General features: G+C 41.0%; 1 protein-coding gene across 1 annotated transcript; it reads right to left on the bottom strand.

The window, feature by feature from the left end:
• Positions 1-2,226: 2,226 nt before the first annotated feature.
• LOC119030987 (pterin-4-alpha-carbinolamine dehydratase 2-like) lies at positions 2,227-19,794 on the bottom strand. The gene is made up of 4 exons (XM_037119029.1): positions 19,595-19,794; positions 18,198-18,329; positions 5,268-5,348; positions 2,227-2,459 (listed from the first exon to the last, which is right to left on the bottom strand). The coding sequence occupies exons 1-4, from the start codon at positions 19,706-19,708 to the stop codon at positions 2,364-2,366; spliced, it is 423 nt and encodes a 140-aa protein (XP_036974924.1). The 5' UTR covers positions 19,709-19,794; the 3' UTR covers positions 2,227-2,363.
• Between the last annotated feature and the right edge of the window lie 554 nt (positions 19,795-20,348).

The raw sequence follows: 20,348 nt of genomic DNA, 5'->3' as shown, positions 1-20,348 counted from the left end.
AGACTCGAACGGTGGTGGAAAAGCCCCCAGAATGAAGATGAGAGGCCACAGAGGCCATTCCACTTTGCAGGGGCCAGGTAATTTGCATTAATTGTAATGACCTTGGCTGCTCTGCGTCTAATTGCTGTTTCCTGTAAGCGTGCTTCTAATTGGAGTGGAGGCATGCCTCTTCCTTCATATCACACACACACACACACACACACACACACAGACACACACACACACGGAGCAATCACCCCATAGTGGACTGTCAAATTGCCATCTTGGCACATTTTGAACACTGCGCTTTAACTAGAAAGCCACTGCATCCTCTTTATGTTAGTGTCGTTCTGACATTATCATAATTAATGTTCCAGGGCAGTCAAGCAGCTGGCCAATCACGCTGTTGTGATGTCACCACTTTGCAACCCAACATACAGAAGAGCAACAAAGTTCACATCTGGAACAAGATGCTTTGTTTTAAGGGGTTAAGAACAGGACTCACATCCCATTTGGAACAAAGTGTTATACTGTTTGTGTTTCGGCAACACAGGCACTTGGTTAGGTTTAGGAAAAGATGTTTTTTGGGTTGAATTACACCCTTTAAGAACCTTAACCAAGCCTTACACAGGATGACGTCACCCATGTATGTATCTCACCAAACTTTTTCCACAGCCATAACATTATAGGTTTTAACGATGGCCCTGGAGCAACGCCAACATGTCAGTTTCTACCAGATACATTTAATCTGATTGATTACAGCAGTCAGTTGTTGAGATGTGTCTATCTTCTAAATATAACTATACAAACTCAGTGGGAGCCTGTTAAGATCGGCTTTAGTTCGCTTACCATGTGTTTATTTCTACCTCATACACTGTCAGAGTCGTATAAAGATCCAGTACTCAATACAGTTAAAGGTTTGGTTGGACACACACGCAAAATTTGGTTCTTTACTTTGTTGATGAGAGTTGGCTGAGAGGATCAACACCACAGGACTATGTCTGTTTCTTGAGTGTTTTCTTCCCATTAAAATGTTTTGCTGTAGCGCCCAAATCCACATTAGCGGTTCAGACAAACACCGAACGGACATCAAAGAATTAACTGCATCAAAGGTTGACTGTTGTCTCAGCTCACGTATCCTGCGTGTCGGCCAAAAAGCTGCACTTGAACACTCGACCTGCGGCCAACAAGCTCGTACATTCTGTGCCTCCGTCAAAGGAAATGCTTCTCTGCTGAAACACAAACTGTTGTCCTCATTAAGCCACATCTTTTGACACCTAATTTTTCTAATTGAAAATACAAATATGGGTGAAGTGATTGATATTTCAGCGACAGGCTCCCTTTCCTTTTTGATCCACTACCTGAACAGTCAGAGGGATCTGTGCAATTGCCCAAAACGCCTCCGATAAGAGCCGTCCTGTGCCCCACACCGACTAGAGCCACTGATGCTCACTGGCAACCCTGACACACCAGCCATAAGAAGACTACATGTAGCAAGGTAGGTGCTGCGGATATAAGTGATTGGGGTTAGGGTAAAACAAGGAGGACCACATATCAACAGGGAAACTGACTTCAACACATGCAGTTTTTGCCCTTTTGAGTTTTAGAAGTACCAGACTCAGGACCAGTAAGGTCTGACCAGTTTCTGTTAAGGAACAACCATCTGAGCAATTCAGGTGTTCAGGATTTTTCTTCATTGTACACTACCTGGATCAGTCCCAAGGGGAAAGAATTTAACGTCCTTCCTCCAGGCTCAGAGGAGAGAGCACAACAGAGGAGGACAGAGGCATTCTGCAGCCCAGCCTGGCAGCACAAACACACTCCTACTGGTTTGGCTTTTACTAAACTCTTTTCTCTTTGCTGATCTTTTCGTGCAGTCAGGAAAACACAGCAAATCATCCCTTACCAAACCGTAAATCAAATAAATCCCCTTCCTACCGACTTTGACCCCTTTCTCATTTTGCTCCACTGTTCAGGGCCAACAGGAGAACATGTGGCGTGGCGGAGGACTGACGGGGGGGAGTATCTTCTGGATCGCTGGCAAGTACCGGACAGAGCCCTGCAGAGCAATTACACCCTGTTCTAAATCCATGTGTGAAAACAAACACTGCTGAAAAACTAGAAAACCCACACAGTGACACACACGATGAAATCAAATCTGCCTGAATCAGTTAGAGAGACAATCCTAAATCTAAACCACAGAGTCTGCAAAGTCTTTCAAGTTTATTTGAACTTGAGTGCAGAGACGAGACCATTTCACCAAAAAATGATTTATTGATACAGAAAGTTTGTACAAAATATGCTTCAAACTAAATAAAAAAAATATCTTCCACAGATTTTATTCAAGATGGATGGATCAGCAGGAGATAGTGAAGACAAAAACATTACACTGAAACTGCGATTTTGTCGATAAACTTTGCCATTTTGATGTCCCGCTTTGACAGTCCTCCACAGTCATGTGTAGTGAGTGTAATCTGGACCTGTGGGGACACAGACACACTGTTTGCATTCACAAAGCTAGAACAGGTCAAGCAAAGGAAGGTTAATGTCATCAAGTTAAACACCTGCTCTTGGTATCTATTTAGCAAATTTCAGCAAATAAAAAAAATCTCTTTTTTAATTTAATTTAATTTATAGTTTTGTTAATTCTCTCATTAATTGGTCTTGGTTTAAAGCTTTTGAGTCAATATAGGAGACGTGGATTTTGCTGAAATCAGCCTGTCCTCACAAGAAAATGGACATTGGTTTTCAGGCAGCTTATTATGACCCATATTTTGGTTCATTGCTAGGTGCCGACCTCTGGTGGTGGAAGTAAACATGATGGAAACAAAAGAGGAAGTCAGGTGATGCAGCATAAAGAGCAATAAAGTTCACACATCAGAACACTGTTTATGTCCCATGTGAAACCAAAAGTCAACACTGACTAATTGTAGGAACGTTTGCACTGGGGGGTGTATGAAGGCCTGAGCTGGCCAAGGAATATTTTAAGTTCATGCCAATAATCACAGGTGTTGCTAATGTGACAGAAGCAGTTTATGGCTGTCGGATAAGATTGTGGATTGTGTTTGGCTGGAACGTTGTGTAAAATAGCATGGGCACTGGTAAGAAATCAAGCTTAAATTGAATTATGAAGTATTAGTAAGGGGTCAGTGTCCTCTTTTCAAGTGCACGTCGAGACAACTCAGCCCAAACAGGAACCAGCAGCAGCTGAAGTACAGACTTTATCACTACACATTTTAAATCAACATAACTTCAGCTAACATTCACATTTGAACTCAAACCATGATCTCCTTAAAAATAACTAAACTGTAACCATTTAACAACGTTAGCCATGTGACAATGAAAATCTGGTACACCTGTCACTGGTACACGCCAACGACCATTTACATGTTGTTTTGGTATAATTGTCAATTGACCCAATTATTCCTTTAGGCACGAGGACGTGTTGGTTGAAATAGTGATTTTGTTTGTTTTTATATGCTTTCTTGTTTGTTTCTCACCATGACTCTAGGCCAACACTGTCATCACTTGTAGCTGCTGACTACAGCTGCTGTTCTCTGGAGACAAACAGACTTTTCAATGCTACTTTTCAAGACTGCAGGAGTTCAGTGTTTGAACGTCAAGACAGTTTTTCATTAGAGTTTTCCTTTAAATGTCACAACTCCTGTTTAAACAGTTTTTTGGAAGCAGAAGCTGATGTTACTGTATGTTGGTAACTGTATACTTTTGTTGTTTTTTGCTGTTGCTTTCTCATGGGGAGTTTATCCATCAACCGAGTACTTCTGTGTAACTTCTCCAGTGGCCAGATTCAGACGACAGGCACAGGTTTTGGTTTGGTCTCTGTGTGACATTACTGTCAAGCTGCTCACAGGCACTGTGCCCAGCTAGTGTTGGCAAAAAGTAGTTCCAGCACACAGCTCCCCCTAAAACCACAAGTTGATGTTTAGTGAGCGTCAGAGGTGTTGGTTGGCATTTTTTTTTATTTATTTATTTTTTTTATAAAGAACTCTGGACAGAAAACAAGCTACCGTTCACCCATCGTTCCTGTTTATGTTTGATGGCTGACTCCTGCGCTGTGCTTTAAGGTGCAGATATGAGTCTGATAACGATCTTCTTACCTCAATTTTGGAAAGATATCAGACTATAAATGAGGCATACTGCCAAGAAAGCTCAAACGGAAGCACTGCAAGTCAGGAGCAAAAATATCAAATTGAATAATTGATGAACAAATATGAAAAATAAATATCATAAAACACAAAATAATATATAATATGACCATTATTCAAACAAAAGTAATATACTGTTTTGTGCAGGAATGTGCAAAGTAGTCATGAGGGAGTGTGCATTAAGTTCACAGTACGCAGTGTATTTTATATGAGTAGCAAGACAGTAATCCAAACAAGATGCGTGAAGTAAAAAGATGTCCTGTTATATGGCAGGAACTGTGATAAATTCAGTGGAGAGTTTTTTTTTTTGGATCCACCCACTGAGGTTTGACTCGACCAATGAGGTTACTCCCTGGAGAGCAGCACTGGCTCAGAACCACATGTTTGTAAACTCGCATCTTAATACTGAGAGCCCAGAAAACGGAGCAGAACATGAGCGAATATTAAGAGGATATTAGCAGTAGCTCAGTATACATCATCTATTTTGTGAAAGTGAGTGGGATTTATGTGTCAGTGTCTGGTGGAAAGTGCTGTGGGGGCCCAGAGACCTGTAGCACCGTTCTACAGCCACTTTAATAAAGAGTGGATTAGGAGCAGCATTCCTGTCAGAGCGGCCCGGTCCACCACACAGTAACTCAGTGGCTACAGCCCTAATGCTGAGAGATTTTCAGGGACTGCGTTTGTCATATCAACCACCACTTTATTTCTGAAGCAGGGAAAAGAGAGAGTGCGTGTGAGTGTTGAGGTGGTGGGAGCTTCGTGGAGGCGAGGTGGAGATATTTGCAGGGCTTTTCACAAGAAAAACGATGGGATTATAGTGAGAAGCTACTGTGTTTTTTTTTGTAGTTCTGACTAACGGAGTGTGTTTCAGGCTTTGAGTGGACCAGCGAGGATTGTTTGACATGGGAACAATCTGACTTTATCCAGAGTCGATTGATCTCGGTGTGCCTGTAATTTGTTATAAACCAACCGTAGCACTGTCAATATGGCATGATGACACTATTTGATTGCACAAGCCCGGAATTCTGTAATGAACACTAAACAAATTCTCCACTGTAAGTGACTCCTCAACCACCTTTTTTAAAATTGTAATTTGGGCCACAACATATGGAAAGTTCTTACCTTATTATAAACGTTGAACCACTCTGGGTGATGGTTCATCTTCTCTGCCTGCAGAGCCACCCGGGACATGAAGCCAAATGCCTGGTGAGAAGGAAACAATCAGCCGTCAATCAAAATCAATTCAGGAAGTTAATTTCCCCTCTTACAAATCTGAAACTTTTTTTTTTTTTGCAATTCCTTGTGTGAATTTTAGTCTAGTCTACCCTGACTGATATAAATGCAGTGGACAAAATATAATGAACATTTTTTTAGTACAAGATGAAAAAGGCTTACACAGCACCACAAACAACAGCCATAAAAAAAAAAAATAAATCACTGTTCAGTTGAATCACCATTTCCATAAAATAGTTTCAACAAAAGCAGAACATTATAACTCTCGTAAGGTGAGATTTATTGTAGAGCTGTTGTTTACGGTGGCAGGTATGGACGCCCTTAAAACTCATGAGTTTAACAGATTATTTCCTCATTTTTTCCCGTGATAACGAGTCAAATCCACTTGTGTTCTCGAGATCCCAAGTTATTTATGTTGATGGAATAACAAGAGTTGTTTTGACATGATATCAAGATCATTTTCCCGATAATTTTACTTTTTTGAGTCATTATAATGCAGTAAATGTTCAAATGTTCAAGGCCCCAAACTGTACAAAAGTACCACGTTTCATGCTTGGATTATCTGGACTAATAACAAATAAACGAATGGAAAAGTGATCCAGTTGTCATGCCATCATCAAGCATGTAGGATTTAGACTCTGATACAGCGGCACCGCTCCGCCCTGCTTCTAATTTTGTTAACAGGACATCTCAAACTCCAAACATGGTCAAATTTGACTTTCTATTGTTGGTATTTGATCAGTTGAGAAGTTGTCTGTTACCACTTTAAAATTACCATCATAGACCACCAAGAAAATGGGAACATATCAATATGTGAGAAAGAATTTGGGGTTAATTTCCTATTAGCTGCATCCGAGAATGAAAAGGTAATACATGAATCACGGGGACATAAAGTAAAAGGAGCGCTGCTGCTGTCGGAGGCACAGAGAGGCGCAACACTACTTCTCTGTGCCTGTAGGAAACACTCATGAAGGCCTGTATGTGCATATTTCCACACCCACGTCAGCAGCGGACAGCATGCACACACACACACACACACACACACACTCAGAAACATACACACTCTTCATATTTCGAGTTTGGCATGTGGCTCTCTCCAATCACAGGCCATCCACGGAGTGATTACGGTTATTCTAATTATCTACAAAGACGAGAGTGAAATCCCTCGTCATGCCCACACTGAGGAGAGAGGGGGGGGTTAAATCAGGTAGGCCTATTTCAGAGCAATTTCCCACTGCAATCTCAATTAAGCCCCTAAATACTTCCTCCCTGCCTAATTAAATCAACTGAACGCCATTGTTTACAGCCGTGGCTGCGGCCCCGTCCACCACCTGACATGACGAAACAGAATTACTCTCACAGAAGAAATGGCATTGAGCTGTTTTAGTGCGTTGTAACCAATTTCTGAGACGTCCTGTCCGCTGGCCCGCGTGGCGCGACGCGTGTAACACGATCGGCAGCTTGATCAAATTGGTTATCAAGGAAACCGTCTCCTGATCAATTTAAGTAATTGGCATATTCCTGCAACTTGACCCCACTGGCACCAATTTGGAGAGTGAGGCGGTCTGCTTTTTCTCAGTTCTCATTGGCTCTAATGGAGATGGTTAAGCAGCCTGTCATGTCAGGTGTTGTCCAAACATGTCCCCCCTCTCTCTCTCTCCTCTCTCCCTCTCAGGGCCGAGCTCCAGCTAATCTGCAGCTGAGGAACATTGAGTGACAGGTAAAAGGATTCTGTGTGAACACTTAAGTGTTCCTGCACATTGTCCCGTTTCAAAACACTGCGTTCTTTCAAACACTCCACTTCCCAGCCTGGACTCTGTTATTGAACAAAAACTCATCTCCTCGCATTTATAAGACACTCCCAGTTTGCCAAACTTGTGTGACGACAGTTTTCTTTTTTTACACCAACAAATCATTTTGTTTTCAATTTTTGCAAACATCACTGGTACCAGGCAGGTGACAGATCTGCAGATGCTAATGATGCTTGTTAATTTTTTTTTTTAAAAGTACAGAATTATTATAAAGTGACTTCAGTGTTTGTGTCAATTACACACCAACATAATGGAACAATGGAGCTGAATTTGATCACTGTTGGAATTTCCATTGTCATCAGCAGGGGGCGCTCTGCATCACAGATCACTTCACAGACAGTGAAGTCTTTATCTTCTCACCTTCATGCCGATGGAGAGCACAACAGAGGTTCACAGTGCATTAAACATTCCTGGAGCTTCACAGCAAAACAGCATTGCATTGCGAAATCTTAACTGTAGCTGCTAAGCTAAATGCGTTAGCGCACATCCTGTCTGAAGCCGGTGCACAAGCTTGACTGTCCATTGAGGATGTCAATACTCAGGGATTTCGGGGGCTTCTGGAGACCTGGATTACGCTGGATGAGATGTATTTTCTGTTTTTGGTCAGGTTAAATCGAGTCCCCATCCACTTAAGTTGTTCAGGAGAACGCTGCAACACTGTTTTGCTGTGAGGTTCCGGAAATGTTTTGGGTTTGGGTGAAATCTTCCTTTAAGTCCAGAGCCAGACCAATATTATTCGCCAATTTTGACTTTTTACAGACATGTGTGTATTAGTGTATATGCTGGCTCAGAGATAATCACAATTGTAAATTGCAGTACAAAAAGATTAAATCTAATTTACAAACAGTTCCACCAAGTTTATTTTTCAACTGTAAAATATTCTGTTCAGTGCCTTTCTCGGTCGCAATTTAATGCCCAAATTGGACGCATCTTCATCAAAATTGTTTAGTTATGTTATAAAATGACTATCAGACGTTATGATCAGAGTTATTTTTATCGGAAAAATACCAGTATCAGCCTCAAGAATCCAGGATCAGTGGAGCTCTACTTAATGCCAGTTTAATTCCTCGGCTGCATTTGAGGCCTGTGGTCAGCAGTCCAAATTGCTGTCTGCTGATTATAGCTGGGTTACACAACTGTAAGAAAATAGGGTTGCATTTTACTGGAACAGTTTCATATTTGTTCCTCCTGGAGACGAACTGTTTTCAGGCTCTTGGCCTTGATCAGCATGTGTGAATAATGGCTGTACTTCCCCACTTAATACAGGGAGGATCCCTTTTCAACACTACGCCTCTGCCAACTGGGTCACACCACTTTAAAGCAACATTAACACAATAACACAACTGTAGATGTAGATTCACTGACATTACAAGTCTACAACTGCAAAGATCTGCAGTCACCTCTTCGTGATACGTCCCCACAGATTTCTATATTTGGCAGAAGAAGGAACTCCTAATGTGGAACAACAATCGGTCTCTCTCAGTTCAGTTTTAATTCAATTATATTTTCCAATGCCAGCTCATGGCTGTTTGCTAATGATTCAGAACAAATGCTTTATTTGAAACCAAATAAGTGTGTTTTTGATTTGTATTTTGAGTCACTTGTATTGACAGTGAGCCAGCCTTCAACCAGAGCTTATACTCATTATCCAAACTTCAAAGTGCTGCAGAATACGCGAGAGAAGTGTCACACTTCCTTAAAAATCACAAGTCCCCATTTAGACCTCACTGATGCACAAACGAACCGCAGTGCAAAATGTAATTTGGAGGGAAAGTGGAATGTGAAACAGAAGATGAGGAGTTCAGCCTGTTTGCAACATGAACCCTCAGAAAAGACTCTTCATGTCCAACAAAATATGGGGAGAGAAAACGCGAGGAAGGCAGTAATCTCCCACCACAAGACCTGAGAAATGGTGGCCTACATCGACCCCTCTCTCACAGGTGGAGGTCCCTCGGGGGCAGTAAGGAGAGTAGAAGGACACAATTGTGGCGGAGTGGCCCGTCTGTCACCTGTGGGTCAACTCAACGCCAAACAAGAATATAAAACCGACCCTCGACTCCCAGCTGAGGTCTTATGTCAACAGAGGTCAAGGACTCTCCCTCTCAAAGTGCTTTGTTTACCCCATTTGTATTGTACGGGCCACACTTCTCGAGCCAACAGGTCAGCCAGCCTGTCGACTATCCATCCATTCAGCCAGCCAGCCAGCCAGCCAGCCAGCCAGCTCTCTCCAACTGGCCCAACAAGCTGTAGCTGTCAGCCTCAGATAATTTGACATGACATTATGCAGGCCCCATCTCAAATAATCAGAAACACCCGACGGCAGACCCCTTGCTATGCCCCTTTCCCCACGTTCCTGCTTTTGAGGAGCCGATTGGGTGCTATTACTGCATGATTGTCACACAACACTGCATGAGACAATTTGACGTCGGTGCAGAGTGGTGTTCTCTCTCTCTCATTGCGGCCGTGGGCTGGAATACAGGACTCAGTTTCAAACACATGTGTCTGTTATTTACAGATCGGTTTTCCACCGCCGCGCGGTCCAGGGGCTTAGAAACGCCTGCTCTGTCTTGCCAGGACTAAGTGCATGCAGATTGTGCCTTCTCTTCACCAGCCTCTGACGGACACACACACGTGCACGCCGATGCATGTATAAAAGCACACATGCAAACCTCCTCAGCATGCACACAAGTATGTGCCGACACACACATGAAGACAAGCCGCTCTCCTCCATTACACACCACCACGACTACCCAATGATTACCCTGCGAGCCCCATCATCACCCGCGTCAGCGTCAGCCCCCTGGAAAACCTTCGCTCCTCCGCAGTGAAAGGCAAGAACGCTGTGAATTGCACAGTGGTGGTGGTGATGGAGATGATGATGACCACCACACCTCTTACGTCTCATTTCTCTCCTTCCACAAACAGCTCTGCACAAGCTTCCAGCTGGCCGGACAAGGCTGCCCGCTAAGTTGACATGTAACTTAAAGCAGAATATTGAATAATTATGAAGCAAAGCTGCCAAGTGCTGGAGTCCTTTCATGTAGCAGAGGGCGCTCTGCTGGGTTTGTCTAACATCGTAATCTTCTCAAGTTAACGTCCTTAAAAGTTGAGAAACACGACGAGGAGCTTCAATTTGATACCCTGACAAAAGGTGATACACGCCGTGAACACTCAGTGACTAATATCCTGTGTAACAAATGTTCACGCAAGTCAGCTCCTATTTATGTAAAGAGTGTCATGTAATGCTCAAGCACGGCGTTGAGGCCAACTTATGCAAACCCCCTCATTAACTGCACGGTTACCAGCCCGGGCTTAAAAAGACATTGGGCTCGTCAAAAGACAGCAGACGTCAGGGCCATCTTAGCTTACCCAACGACTGATAGCCCGATTATCTAACCACCTCCGCTCGGGCGCCACACCTCGCCACTGCCCTCCAGCCATTTTGACAAGACGAGTTGAATGCGGGACGTCTGCAGTTCCCAGGGAAAGTTCCATTTTGGAGACGGAGGTGGGAACTGAACACCGCTGAGCCCATTAACCGGCCCCTCACTCCCACAGCATGAGCGCTCGTGTACGATGACTGTGTGTAAATAAGGTTTAGATGTGGAACTTTAAACAATTTTTACCATTAAATGACCAATTTTCTGACTTTAAAGCTAAAATTTCATTCCAAGATGCACAGAAAGTTTATTCACAACTAAAACTGTCCACTGGTTAAAATCAAACCCATTACACAGATAAGAAATTATAGAATACTCAGGAACCAACACACTAATTAAATTAATTAAAAGATTTACTGGATTAGGACTGACCATTTCCAATACTGTCAAGTCTATCCATTAGTTTATTCATTAATAATTGAATTCGTAATTGTAATCGTAATTCTATGATGACACTAGTAAACCGTGCTAATAACGGTATTTTTAGGGCTGTAACCAACCATTTTTATATTATTTCTACTAATAAATAAACGTCCAAAATAGCCAAAGTATTTCTCAATCAAGAAACACGTGTTTGCAGTCATTACACAGAGAAAACACCACCGAATAGTCAAATTTGTTAATTGTTTGTATGTCAGACGAGGACGGATTTCACAGGTAGGGAACACAAAGAGCCAATACCAAGTGACCAGCGTCAGCAAAGTAATTCATCTGGCTAACCTGTGTGTATGCGTACTGTGTGTGTGTGTGTGTGTGTGTGTGTGTGTGTGTGTGTGTCTGTGTCGGTGAAGCAGGAGGGGGGAAGGCTCTGAGAGTTTGGTTTACCCAGGGGCTCAGTTTTAGTTGTAGGACAACTTATTCAACACAAGCAGAGCGAGGCCCGTAACGAGAGGCAGAGGCTTGAGGGAGATTTGGTGGAGAGGGAGCCCCTGACTGAATATAAAAAGGGGGATCAGCCTGTGAGAGCGCAGCGGAGGGAGCGGAGGGAGCCGTCGGCACACAGCAGCAGCTCTACTCAGTCTCAGAATTGGAAGTCCAGAAGCTGTGCGGACGCTGCAGCGTTTTCCGGTGCTCGTAATGCAGTTATTGTCTGCGGTGAACCGCATCTTTGGCGTGTTGTTTGACACACAGTTGTGTCTTTTTTCCGTTGTTGTAAATGTTAATATAAAAATATCTATTAGCATTCAATGTTTTTATTTTGTCAAATATTTCTAATGAGCAGATTCTGAAGCAGCTTTGTGGACTTTTGACTGCATCACGGCTTCAGTCTGTAACATGTATATACTCATGTTGAGGCTGCACATGGCCGACTAACACATCTCCCTGCACATTTAATATTAGGAAGCCTGAGTCCCAGAACTTGCAAAATAAATATATTTTCATCTTATACCTGTACATAAATCACAGAACAGTTAGGAGAACATTAATAGAGTCATTAGCCTCTACTAGGAAGATACTACTACACAGAATGTAACAATTGATTTTACTTTCATTTCATGAATCTTAATTTCACTTGGACATGTGAGCAAAACCTGTTTAATACTTCATTCTAAAATGTACATTGAGAACAGTTTGTTCAGCAATTAAAGGAAAAGTGACTGTGAAGTAACTGAACTTCACTACTTGCCCTCATGTCGATGGAAAGTCAGGTGAAACGCTGAAGTCCACAAAATATTTCTGAAGCTTCACAGCGAAACAGCATGAGAGAATTCCTCTAAACAACTGAAGAAGAGATGTTTAAAAAAAAAATGGTTGAAAAAAAAAAAAAAAAAACATAAAATGGCCCCATACATCTTGTCTGGCGTAATCCAAGTCCAAGCCCCGAGATCCAATACAGACAATCCAGGAAATTGATTTGCAAAGACTATTTCAAAACCCTTTTTAAAGCCGGAATCTTCACTGTAGCTGCTCAAAGCGCCTGAAGTGGGTGCATCAGCTCAACCACGTGTCAGGGAAATAAATAATGTCTTCTCAAATAAATTTGGGATCTCTGGACTTCCAGAGACTTTGGATTATGCTGAACGAGTTGTATGAAGCCATTCAATGATTATTTTCAGTTGTATAGGAGAGTGCTGCAATGTTGTTTTGTTGTGAAGCTCTGGAAATGTTTTGTGGAATGAATTTTCATTTTAGGGTGACTGTTCCTCTAAAAGTTAAAATATATATATATATATATATATATATATATATATATATATATATATATATATATATATATATATATATATATATATATATATATATATATATATATATATATATAGTTTGAGGAGTTTAACTTGAACATGAAACAGGAAATGATGTCAATGTGCAGGGTGTTGTTGTAAGAAAAAAAGTTAATTTTTAGACTCGTTCCCAACTTGTCAAATACTGACGCTCTGGGCTCGTAAATCTGGTCGACCGCCATTCCAAAGTGTCAGCATTTGACAACCTGGGAATGAGACTCACAAATTTAGTTTCTGACAAATCAGACCTTTAAACTTTGCTTATTTCTAGCTCTTTGGTTGCCGTAGTATAATGTATGCATTATGTTACATAGGGTACGAGTTTCCCTCACTTCACAACACGGTCTTGACTTTATCAACTACTCAGTCTGCTGAAACAGATGAAACAATTGAGCGATTAACCGTTCAATTGTTTCATCTTTAAAATGTCAAAATAGGTTTAAAAAAATAGCAATTCCCCATTATTCAATGTGATGTCTTCAACTGTCTGAACATCAGCCTAAATCCCAGATGCCTAATATTTAAAACCTGCAATTCTGTTCAAAATGTCATAAAACAAAGACCAGCAGCAAATCCTCATGTTTGGCATTTGTGCAAACAGTTCATCAACAATCAAAACTGTGGCCCATCCAGTTTTTTTGTCAATCTACCACCTGATCAACGTGCTAATGATTTCACTTATAACTCTCTTGAAAACTTGTTGAACTCTTCACTGATGGACATCCTCATTCGCCGTCTTAACCTGTAACTAAAACCAGTTCAGTGCACTTGGGACTCTAACTCAGCGAGTTCACTTTACAGGAGAGACTCCAGCTATTTTTCCATCCCAACTGCAGCTTTTTGAGTGTTTTTTTCCCACCGCTGCAAGACTGAATATCTGTGGGAAAAGACGGAAGACCATCGTTGTCAACTTCACCTAACGTAACACAACAGTTGAGCAAGCACAGCTCACCTCTCCCGATACAAGCTACATCTTAAGGCTACCCATTTCACTTGTGTCGCATGAATGTTTCCACTTCACCCACCGAAACGTAAAGCAGATGGTCATCCGTAAACATACATAACATAGGCTTTATGCGTAAACAATATCAGTGAGTGCAACTTAAAAAAAAAAAAAAGTATAAATAAAAAGGCACACTCCCGACCGAAATGTACAGTATCAAAGTTGCACACACACAGATGTTTCCACATGTGATTGCAGGGATTCTCACTGACCAAAGCGACTCCAGAAAGAGGATTTCACCTCTCAAACTTGATTAAATATCACCAGACTTGATGAGGAAAGACCACTGCCACTAACGATCCGCATGTCGCAGATAAATTATGGGCGAAACGGCATCATAACACTTTCCATTCGCTGCAATCAAAATGAAGGAAAATGAAGTTTAAAAAGTCCAGCTGTCATCTTCTTTTTTTTGGTTAATTCACAGCTTTGAGTGGCCCTTTCTGTGTGCAGCTCCACTTCAACAGATGTATTCATAGACACGCCTCTACCGCCCTCTACAGCCAAAACGAAGAAGTGTTTCAACTCACAGATAGAGGGGATTTGTTATTCTCATTATAAACTCTCGGGGATCTGATTTCCTCAAGCCCATCACTCGCAGATAAGTGGCGAGTGGAAATCAGCCAGCATGTCGCTCCTCATCTCCATTCCCCTCCGGTAAAAGCCCTTTAAGAACAGCCATGAAAAACGAGCTACATGTAGAGAGTTTGTGAAAATGCATCAAGAGAATTGCAAGAGAGAGAATAAGAGAAGGGAACGGCGAGACAGACAGAGAGAGCTGCCAAACATGTAAAATTGGAACAACATGAGCTCATTCCCCAATAACATGGGGCACAGAGTGGGAATGAGAGACAGACGAAAGACGGAGAGACAGAGATGAAGGGGAGATGAGGGTGGCAAGAAAAAAAAAAAAAAACAGAAAGCAGCGCACATCTACCAGAAGGAATGATGGGGTTGTTAGTGGTTTGTGAACCAGATGAAACATTTTAACCAATTTGATTGTTTGTGAAAGAAATCATTCTGATCGAAACCCCAATTGCTGCCAACTGGCCGCCTGGCGTGTCTCAGGGTAATGCAGCCTGACATGTCGGGGTAAGAGGAGAGGCTTTAGAGCCAGGAGGAGCAGATGGGGGAGGTCAGCGCTCGCCGCATCGACTTCAAACACGGGGAAGTGTAAAAACAGACTATTTTAGAGGCTAAAACAACTAACGACAGGATTAGAGGAAGTCCGCTAAGTGGCCTTGAGATGTTGCAGTTTACTTCGCCCACTGTAGAGCTGAGGCAGCGGAGCAAACCGGGACAAAAGACGTTTATATGTAACTTTTGGTGTTTCTATTACCCTCCAGAAGTAGAGTATGAACTCCATCGAGGGCACAATGGTATTACTTGACTATTGTCAGACTGAATCTGCACCTGTCTGGCACATCAAGCATGCTGAACCCAACACTTCCAGTTGTTTGTAGTGCGTCTTGTGGCAGATGCTTACAAATGTACTCAGGAAGAGCCTCGTCACGACAAAAACATACTACAAACTCAAATCTGTGGGAACACGAACACGTGCTTGATGAAATAAGCTTATCTTCACTAACTGGCGTTTTCGGAGCTTTCAGTCGTAGCGAGCTGTTTTAACAGCACTTGAAGGGGGAAGATGGCAGCACCTGCTTCTGTTCAAACGCTTGTTATCATGTAATCAAATCATGTACTCGGGTCATAATAAGATTTCATTTGCTAAATAAGGCTGCAGGATATAGTCCAGATCTCTAGAAAAAGCTATTAACTGAATATTGACTTGAATATTTTTAAGTGTTGCTTTAAATATTGTATTTTCTTAATTTCACAAGCTTTGGCGAATGTTATGGAAGTACAGAACGCGGCTGGGCAATGAGGCCTTAAAGTAATCCTGCTGTATTTTTCAAGCTTTATCACGACACACTCAGTATGTCAATATTTCGACAATTCATAAAAGGATGACTGTTGGTGACTTCACACATTAAACTCAATGAGATCATCAGTAATGTGGATCTGATGACAAAGTGTGTGAAGGCAAGTACCAGGAAAAGACAACACTTACATCATATCACAATATAACCTCACCATATAATCTCATATTATGAAAACGGTACAATGTTGATGCATTTCGCAGCCCTAGTACAGAATATTGTAAAACTTTATTTAAATGTTAAAATCTTCTGACAACTCATCAGGACAACATTAACCATAAACCAACGTAAAATGTCTTTAGTGTTACATCCACATCACGTATGTCTCTGATTTAAATCATATGTGGGTGTCGTGAGAAGCATGTGAAAATTGAATGTTTCGTTTTAATAATATCCTCTGTGAATGAAGAATACAGATCTTATGTTCGATCAAACACGTGACACTCAGCAGCATGAAGTGCCACCCAGGATGCAGCGGTAAATGGTTTGAAGGCACACCTGAATGAGTTATGACACCTTTTATATTTGCAGTCTTAAGTTATATTGTATTGGTGTTATTAGTTCTATATAAATATATTTCAAGTTTACATCAAGTTTTATGCATGTACAGAGATAATATTTTGTGAAATTAAAGTGAAGAGTTTGTCCCATGATATTTTCTGAGATGTTGATCGTACTGTGATAATCTCATGCTGTTGCAACAATTGAATAAGGGCCAAAATGTTACTGTAGAATAAAGTAACTAAAGATGCTTGTTTAGACTCATAGCCTGTCTTAGTTATCCTCTGATAAAATGTTTCCTGACATAAGTCATAACTGTGGTAGTTTAGACTGTGTTTTACTTGAACCAAGTGGTTGCTGCAGCTTGTACTGAGACAGCGTTAAACACTGATGCACTGAGAACATTAGCCTGAAATTAAAAACAGAAATGACCTCACGTCTTGGTCTGGGACAGGAGGTATTTCTGCAGAATTAAATAAATACTGGGATTACTTTGTGATGCAATGATGAAAATACAGTTCAAACAGAATTATGCCAATCAGACTATTCTGGTCTAAAAGAATAAATGTGTCATAAAGAAAGCTTCCGGATTGTATTTCACTATTTTGTTTGCCACGTTATTATGTTTTTGTCCTTATGTTTTGTTTGGGAACATGTGCACGGCCTTTGTTTTTGTTTCAACTACAGGAATTAACATTTATTTATATTGAGAAAACATGTTGATATTCCTCAAAGAAAGGGATAATGAAATATGATTTTGGTATGCCTACACCAGTACTGAAAGAAAAAGGACGTGATAAACCGACCCATTTGTTTTTTACCAAGTGATTTAAACAGGCACTAATCGACTGTTATTTTTCATAGTAACATAAAGATTAACATACAGTAACACGACATTATTACTGCGATTAATATCCCCAACATGCTCTGTCTCAGTCAGAGCCCCACTGATCAGTGAAACAACAAGCAGGAATAATACCTTCTGTCATAACAACCTTTCAATAGTCCTCAGTGCTTTTTCTTTGCAGGCAGGAACAAAGAAAAATACATGAACCAAACGAAACCAGTGAAAGCAGAGAGGAACCTGCTCCACCTGCAACCAATCAGCACATAAACACAGATGAATTTGTGTGTTTCCGATGGTTAGTGAAAATGGCCGTGTGTCTGGCGGCCCGAGTCCTGATCCCCATCAAGCAAGCCTCCAGCCAGCTCACAGCAGCCCCCCTGAAGACCACAGCAGAACTCTGAGGCCGACAGAATTCAGCAAAAACTGCACAAAAACTGAGTCTGGAGTAAAAAAAAAAAAAATAGAAAGGCAGAAGCAGATGTCAGCTGCCTGAGTGTGTGTGTCCATATCCACGCTGTCGAGCAGCAGCGGGAGGCAGATTTGTTCAAATTTTGTGATTACTTATGACTTTTAATCTTAAAAATTCTAACAAAACGAATCATTTGAGCTACTTATATCCAACTCTTTGTTAGAGTTCTTTAATAACGGCGGTGAGGTCTTTTAGTGCTGACAACATTCAAATCTAATTCAATATGGAAACTAAAATCATGTTGATTTCTGTGCATGTCTGCTTGAAATCAGCTCTTCAGCACAACTTTCTTTTTGAAATAATGAGCTGCTACAGACTTTGTTGGAAACAAGAAATCAGATACACTTAACTGTACATGATTATAGAGTATGTGCCCGACTATATTGACGTAACTGCCCGCCTTGTCTAGATGTAGTCTTAACCTTAAAATGAGGTCTAAATCCTAAACTCAACCAAAGAAAGTGACCCCCCTTTACGAAAATGTCCTTAAAAAAGGTCTAACACATGAGAAGTACATCAACATAAATACACACACACACACACACACACACACACACACACACACACACACACACACACACACCTGATTAAAGTTTTTAAAGTGAAGCTCCTTGAAGATGGCATTGCGGTCTTCCACCTCCACCCAGCCTGTGGCCCTGAGCTCCATCACCAGCTGATCGCGGTCTGCAGGGGAGAGCCAGTGGGAGTCTGAGGACTGGAGACAAAAGAGTGTATTATTTTTTCATTATTTAGTTGTTCTTCAGTTTTTATTCACTTCCCTAAAACACCGACACATGACATTCTATCAAACCTCCATCTAATTCTACGTCAAAAGTTCTACGTTGAATTATACCTTAAAGTAATCCATATGTAACACATAACTTTTATGGATACTAACTTAAAAAGTTGCATTAACTTAATTAAAGCAGACCAAATTGTTTAATTTTAATCACATCGATGACAAATTACATACTGTATGTAAGCAATTCTGACTTGACAACATCACATCTTCGAAACTGGTATTTAAACTGATATATCTCACAATTAGTTCTTGGTTCATATTTTTAGAATTCTTCTAATTTAAGGTTACTATAATCCAAACGTGTTGATTCAGTCTTGACTGCTCCTGTAAAAAAACAGATTTTAGGTCAAGTTTGAGATTTCCTCCATAAATGTCACATTAATTTTAAGTTACCTGAGTGTTATTAGTGCTGCAGCCACAAGGTGGCAGCCTAGCACCAATAACGAGTACCAACGCTTGACCAAACAAGACAAACTCACATATGTGATAGTCATATTAAACTATGTATACTGAACTGAAATCCCCCACATGTAAATTGGGTGTGGAAAACACTATCGAAATCCTTTAACAATTCTTATTCTGTTAAATATTGGCTTAATTATTTGCAAACACGCCGTCACAATAGTGTGAATGTAACACCTGTTTAACCTGTTAGAACCTTATCTTCAGTTCGGCTCATTAAAAATCAACGCATCAGAATTTAATGTCAAAATATTCATTTTTTTTTTCTGACAAATGCTTGCAGAACTTTATTCCCAGGTGAAGACTAACCTTACTGCATAAGGTAACGTTAGCTTAGTGAACGAGCCCGGCTGAACTCGAAGTAGAAACTTTAAGTTAATATCGCCTGTTGAGTTATATCAATCAGACTATTACCGCCGAATTAAAGTTAAGCTACAAAGCAATTCCAAAAGTGCAAAAAAAATATGCTCATTACGGTGTCAGTTTACAGATATGGATGTAGACCTTAAATTCCGAGTGTTTTGAGTAGAGTTTGGCGTACAACATTCCATGCGACAAAGACTTGTGTTTCACTTGCTGTTTCAGAGTCTGCAGCGTCCTACAAGTCCTCCTTCTCCCGTGGGATTACGCTCACACACATATATCTCTATCCTCGTATCTACCTCGTAGATAAGATGCTTAGACATGCTAATGCTAACTGTCACCGCAGCACTCACCATTTTAGACGAGTTGTTCGTGGAGAGCTGAGGCAGCCACAGCCTGCTCAGCCCCAGCAGTCGGCTGCAGGGCCATGAGCTGCTGCTCCTCAGGGTAAACATTAACCCAGACATGACTGACCCTTTGTCAGCTGTCCTCCTGCTGCACTGCCACCTCCTCTGCTCTCTCCTGTCCTCTCACACTTTAGCTGTTCTGCTTGCTGCCTGATTAAAATCCCTTATTTTTAAATGGAAGTCTTGTTATGCAGAGAGTGAGCGTTCCATGCAGTTATATAAAGGTCTATGACAAAATGGGTGCAAAATTATAATTATAATTCAAGTGGAATATTAATGAGTATATTCATACCCAAGCCAAATTTTAAAGGCACATTATGTAGTTTTGGAGAAGAAATTCAAACTCAGAATTTTGATATTTACAATGTTAAAGGTAATAATAGAAACTCAGATGTCCATAACTGAATAAACAACCTGTTCTCAGAGGTGAATAAGGTCCAGAACACTGTTTCAAGCTGGAAAGGTGGCAGGGTCCGCCACATATAGTTTAGAATTTTGTTGTTTCTCTATTCAGTTTATTAAGTCATAAAGATGGAGTTGCTTTAGTTTGCTTTGGCATAAAAACAAATCAGTCAATGAAGAACTTTCTCTTCCGATTGAAAGTTTTTCCCAAAAACTACATAATGCTCCTTTAATTAGGAGTTAATACAATAGGATTACTTTGAAGTAAAGTCTTCGTCAGCTCAACTCACATAAGAAA

The sequence above is a fragment of the Acanthopagrus latus genome, chromosome 13 (assembly GCF_904848185.1).
Source record: "Acanthopagrus latus isolate v.2019 chromosome 13, fAcaLat1.1, whole genome shotgun sequence".
Lineage (NCBI taxonomy): Eukaryota > Metazoa > Chordata > Actinopteri > Spariformes > Sparidae > Acanthopagrus > Acanthopagrus latus.
The sequence above is the reverse complement of the archived record's forward strand: the minus strand, read 5'-3'. Positions and strand labels throughout refer to the sequence as shown.